The sequence below is a fragment of the Panthera tigris genome, chromosome A2 (genome assembly GCF_018350195.1).
Source record: "Panthera tigris isolate Pti1 chromosome A2, P.tigris_Pti1_mat1.1, whole genome shotgun sequence".
In the NCBI taxonomy this organism is placed as follows: Eukaryota; Metazoa; Chordata; class Mammalia; order Carnivora; family Felidae; genus Panthera; species Panthera tigris.
In genome coordinates, this window is record NC_056661.1 from 31,817,440 (window position 1) to 31,823,439 (window position 6,000).

General features: G+C 53.5%; 1 protein-coding gene across 2 annotated transcripts in view; it reads right to left on the bottom strand.

Moving 5' to 3' along the window:
• PRICKLE2 (prickle planar cell polarity protein 2) overlaps nt 1–5,381 on the bottom strand; it is a 323,193-nt gene extending 317,812 nt beyond the window's left edge. The window contains exons 1-2 of one of the 2 annotated variants that reach the window (XM_042979354.1): nt 5,162–5,381; nt 4,304–4,389 (exon numbers count right to left, since the gene is read on the bottom strand). In XM_042979354.1, coding sequence (XP_042835288.1) covers nt 4,304–4,389; nt 5,162–5,203 — 128 coding nt within the window. In that variant the 5' untranslated portion in view covers nt 5,204–5,381. Of the gene's footprint in view, nt 1–4,303; nt 4,390–5,053 lie in introns of both variants that reach the window. The other variant, XM_042979353.1, reaches the window with a different exon arrangement.
• Nucleotides 5,382–6,000: the final 619 nt, after the last annotated feature.

The following is a 6,000-nucleotide window of genomic DNA, read 5'->3' on the forward strand; positions in this document are numbered from 1 at the left end:
CTGGTTTTTTTAAATCACTTTTTTTGTTTTGACAGATGAGAATGCTCACTCAGGATTTACAAACTCCAATCACTTCCAGTACCTGACAGGTCACCTAAATACTTGAAGAGATCCTTGACGGCAACAAGAATGTCAGAGATCACGGCAAGCCAAGGTCACGTCCATCTAAAGAGAGAGCACTCATATGCTACCAGGGAGCAAAGTAGGCTCCTTGCTATCACATCTTTGCATTTTCAAAGAGAAGCTGGAAACCTGGATTTTAACGTTATAAAAAGGCCTCTTAACACACTGTGCAAACCAAAGAAAATCCACCTGCAGTCTGGATGTGACCGGAGAGCCCTCTGCCTTTCAAAAGAGAGGTGACAAGAGGCGGTGAGTCACAAGAAAATGAATCTGGGTTTTAAAGCTAAATCCCAACTCATTCTCCATAGCCAGGAGACCTGGGACAGATTATGTAACAACTCTGAGCCTCAGTTTCTCAATCTACCTCACAGGGTCTGGTGAGGACGAACCAGAAATGGATGTATTACGTGGAGGTCTGGACATCCTTGTTACTGCTGACGGCTCTGGCTTTATCATTACTATTTTTATTCAGCAGTGCTTAGGTATTCACAGGGCAAATCTTCACTGTAAAAACGGCTATTTTTCTCTCCCTGCTCAAAGTGGTTGCAAACAAGCAAGCCCAATTAACCCCCACTGAGAACGCTGTCTCATAGTGTATGAAGAGCTTAGTTATTAATGATTTTGTTCTGCTCACAGTCCATGAAGATGCCTTAATCTTCCTCTTAATGAAAATTTCCTCTGAGCCCCAGCCGCCGTGGGGCTTGCCCTCGGCTGCCTTGACATGCTGCTTCTTTGTGGCAAGGTCACCTGCAGGGAAGGGTGCCTACCTCTCCCCACCTGCCCCAGATCAGGTGGAGGACAGCACTCTGTTTGCCAATTGTGAGCCCTCTGTTCCCCAAGACACAAAAATCCATTTAGGGTTTTCTTCTTGAGAAATTCTACAAATCCCCACAGTCGCCCCCTGCAGGTATGGGTGATGATACAAATGGGGAGAGAGTATAGTAACTCAGGAAAATCTCCATGAACTAGAAGAGACTTCCAGAGGACCTTAGGCATCTTTATTCACACAGAGAGAGCCCTGAAGTACAGAGATGTGGCATACACAGCACTAAGTGGTTTTTTTTTTATAATTTATTTTATTCTTTTTTTTAATGTTTATTTTTGAGAGAGAGACAGACAGAGCACGAGTGGGGAAGGGGCAGAAAGAGAGAGACACAAAATCCAAAACAGGCTCCAGGCTGTCAGCACAGAGCGTCACCCGGGATTCGAACTCACAAACTGAAAGATCGTAACCCGAGGCTAGGTGGGACACTTAACCAACTGAGCCACCCAAGCACTCCTCCAGGGCTAAGGGTTTTAACTCAGCATTTCTCTATGCTTAACCTGCACATGAATCAGCTGGGGATCCTACTGAAGTTCCCACTGAGATTCACTAAGTCTAGGACAGGGCCTGGGATTTTGCATTTCTAACAAGCTCCCAGGAAATGGTGATACAGCTGGCTCCAGCCCCAGGTCTGAATCAACAGGGTCATCGTCGTCCTCCTCCTCCTTCCCTTGTTTCATTTAGGTCTCTGCTCAAATGTCACCTCACAAAGTGCCTTCCCGACCACCTTCTCTAACATGTAATTATTTGTTGAATGAGAGCAGGAATCTAGTCTGCTGTGTTCTCTGCTGTATCCCCAGCACGACCAGAGTGTGGGACACAAAGCAGGAACTCAAATATTTGCTCAGCAGAGAGAGCCCATGTTGACAGTGGACGGAAATGAAACTCAGGGAGCCTAAGTCATTTGCCCAAGGTCACACAGCTGGTCCGAGCCAGAGCAGGACAGCAGGCCAGCTCCGTCTGGACTTCAAAGCCTTAGCGCCCTCCACCACACCAGAGGAGGAAGCAAACCTTGTTGACAACAGGCTTCCTCCCTAGAACGTTCGTGCCTTTGTGCTGGATGCAGCGACGCGATTCTGTTCCACTTCTGGGGGAATGCCTGCTGGGGGACAGTGGATTGGAGGGGACCTGTGTAGAAGCAGAGATGCCAGCAGAGAGGCCGAGTGGTAATACTTAGGGTGCCTTGGTCCTCTGGGGTAAAGGAAATCCTCTCTCCTGGGGTTAGACCACAGGGAGCCTTTCGGCCTCTGTCAGGCCAGCCTTTGGCTCCTTCCCAGGCACAACTCTCTCTCCCAGCGCCTCACAGCCTCCCCCCCCCCGTCAGAAGAGCAGAAAGTGAGCACGCTGTGGGTTCCCAACTGCCAAAAAAGAACACTGCGCTGTAACCCAGAAATGGCTGTCCCTCTTCTCCAAAAGGTCACCCGAAAGTATGCCCATGGGGGAAAAGGAGGGGGCGAAAGCAAGGAGCTGCTTCCTTTCCAGCAATGGTTGGAAATACCATAAAAAACCCCATTCATGGAGCCAAAGTGAAGCCTTTCTGCTGCCGAGGGGGGCGGGGAACGACTTCTTCACGAAAATCCATCTCAGCCTAATGAAAGGGTCTCTTTCCAAAAGAAAGGCTCCACAATGGGCTGAAAATACAACACTTGTTCCCCCGTCACAAAATCAGCTGGATTCAAAGGGCTGAAGGTTCTCCAAGAAGCTGTGGTCGTCAGAGTCTAAAGTGACCCGGACACCCAGCAGACTCAAATGGGCAAGCTACGCTTCCTTCCCTGAGGAAGTTCAAAATAATTAACAAACATAGTTAACAGTTACTGTGTGCCTGATACCGGGCAATGTATTTTCAGTATCTCACTTCATCCCTACAAAAACGCCGTGAGTTAAGTACATTGATTCCCAGCTGATGGTTAGGGAAACCGAGACCTAAGGAGGGTGAGAGGCTTACTGGAGGTCAGAGGTCATAAAGAAAGGAGGCACGCTAGGCCACACCCCCACACTGACCTACTACCCAACAGGCCTCTGGTCAGGTGACCCAAAGGCTCCAGAGTAGGGGAGGAGCTGGGAAGCACTCTCCTGTTCATCACTCTGCCTCGCCCCCCACCCACCACCAGTTAGAGCACAAGATAGATCAGACTGGAAGAGGCCCTTACTCCTGCCATAATGGATTTGGTTTACCAAAGAAGGTTCCTATACCTATTCCACATATCACCCATGTTCACATTTGGGACACACAAGGGGCCAACTATTTGGGCCACAGCACTGGCACTGATGGATGCCTAGGGCTGCCCATTACATATTTATAAGGTCGCCTAGCCGTGCCTCTGACACAGAAGTTATTAAATGCTTGGGAGCCATAAGGGCTGCGCTCAGTGCCCTGAAACAAAGGCAAAGAGGCTGCCAGACCCCATCTGAGGCAGGAACAAAAGCATTTAATTTCTGAAGGAGCCGGCTGGGAGTTTCCTCCTAACTGGGTGCCCAGCACGCGTTACCGTTTGGGAGACAGTAGAGAAGCCTGCACAGAGGGGTAACGTAAAATCAAAGCAGACCTTTCCTCCCCTGTGTCCAGAGACGGCCTTCATCAAAGGGCCCTATGAGTGGTGGAGAAAGGGGAAAGATGTACTCATCAAAGGGAGAACGTGTGAGGATGTCAGAGAATAGTCTCCTGTCACGTGTTTTCCTTTCTCATGAAGTTGCCAAGAAGGATCCACCTCTTCTCTTGACATCATCAAACTGGGAGCCTGCAAGCCTGCACCCCAACTTTTCCCAACCAGAGCCCGAGCAGCCAGATGCACTGGGAGGGCACCCAGATCCCGCATCTCCCAAACATAATCATTCCAATCCAGGCTGGGGCTGCCTGGAAGTCAACATTCACGGTACATTAATAAGAAACATCTGGCCACCGAAGAGGGTTGACACAGCGCAGGCGGGCAGTAGTGGATTTGTGGGTGGGACCCAGAGTTACAGGGACTGAATTAAAAACACAACTGGCAAACACCAGCTGTCCTCGACACGATGCACTGTGGCCCTTGGAGACATTGCCAAGTTGCACTGTTTGGGGCTCAGCAACTTAGATACACAGAGTATGGGTAGGAGGGACAGAAAACTCTCCCATCAGGGAAATGCAGCCTGAGCCCAGCTCTCCCGCATCCCCCAGTGTCTGGCCACCACTTCCACCTTGGATATTTGGAGCAGATGTAGCCCCACTCTTAAAGGAACAGGCTTTGCATTCTTTCCATGTGACTTACAAGTGAGATTTACAAAAGGAGATAAATATATGTATGTATGTACACACGCATATATGCATGTTTCCTCCCCCGAAGTGTTAAGTCTTTAGGAATCGGATAAAAGGCATCCTACCTCCATTTATGCAAGGCGAACCCGGGGCACTGGTCACCACAGGCGTTACATGGCTGGCCTCTCTCTATCCGCCCCAGTCCAGTCAACTTCAAAACAAAAAGACAACACAACCATATTTCCACCACGGGGGCTCTCTCCAAAGCCCCACTGGCACCCCAGGCAGAATGACCTGCCCCTCCCACCCCACCTTATCAGATTTGACTCCAAAGTCCTTCTCCGTTGTGGGGGACTTGGGGCGGGGCGCTGCCGGTGCCCCAAGGGTGGTCTCTCGTGTGGGGAAGGGTGTGAGGACCCAGGCGGGCTACCTCTTGCGTGGCCACCAAGCCACTGAGAAATGGCCATGGCTGGAGCTTTGTCTCCCCCAGACACCATGGTCATGGGTTTCTAAGAAACAAAAGCAAGACCTTTCTGTTCCCCAGAGTCCCGGAGAAGCTACCATCGCGCTTTCGCCTAGGGCGAGGCTGCTGGTCCTGGGAAGGGGGCAGCAGAGGACACCCCAAAAGACAGCCCAAAGTCAAGTCCGCGGCTAGAGCTCCAAGAGGCTAGACGGTGGAGCTCTGCAACTGGGATTCCGATCTGCCTTAAGAGGCGAGGGAGGGGGCTTTCCGGGGCACCCCTACACTGTGACACACAGGGCCACGGCTCCCGGTCTCGCGCTCGCCCAGACTGGGGGTCCGGGCTTAACCCTTTCCGCGCCTTCGAGCGCTCCCGCGCGCCCCGGACGCGCCCCCGCGCTTGGGGCCGGCTTACCTGGGGCCACAGGTGCGCGGCCGCCGGGCGGAGGGAGGCTGGGCAGGGGCGCTGGCGGAGGCCCGGGGGGACCCGGAGATCGGCCCCGCTCAGGTGGGGGACACTCACCGAGCGGCTGGAGAGTCTTTTCCGGGAGCTCCGGCTGAACATGGCCGGGCGCCTCCTGCACGCAGCGCCGTCCGTCGGTCCGTCCGCACCGCGGCCGGGAGGGCGGGTCGCCTGGGCGGGCACGCTCCGCGGCCCGTGGCCTGGCTGTCTCCGCCTCGCAGCCCCCGGCTCGCTCCGGAGCGCACGCCTCCCCCTCCTCCCTCGCCTGTGCCTCTCGCGCACCCGCCCGCAGATCCCTCCCTCTCTCCCGGCATCCCCCCGCCTCCCCGGGTTCGCCCCGCGGTCCACGGGCTCTTCCCATCCCTCCCCCGCACCGGCTGCGCCTACTTTCTCCCTTCCCCTGCTTCCCCGCCGGCCCGCTGTGGCTAACTCTGGTCCCGCACCTGGGCCCGCCCACAAAAGCTCTTCCGTCGCCCAAGCCTTAGTTAGGGCAGGGACCACCTGAAGCCCCCCCCCCTCCCCCGCCCCTGTTGCTTTGGCTGGGGATAGCGGGTGGAGGTGGAGGGGGGGGGTAGGTTTTTTAAATGAAGGTGTAATTCGCCCTTTTCAGTATTGACAAATCCACACGGACCTGTAACGGCCAGCACAATCGAGTCATAGAGCAGTCCCATCATCCTCCCAAATGGACTATTTTAAAAGTTTGTGACATGCATGGAATCTAGACGCTAAGTGCTGGGTAGATGGAGGAGGAGGGGGAGGAGGACATATGCCCCTAACTAATTGCACAGCGCCTGGAGTATACCAGATGCTTATTAAGTAACTGTTGAATCATGGCAGGCGAGGTTTGACGCTCCCCCTCCCCCCACCACGTGCCCATTCTTTTCCCACCAACTTAGCTG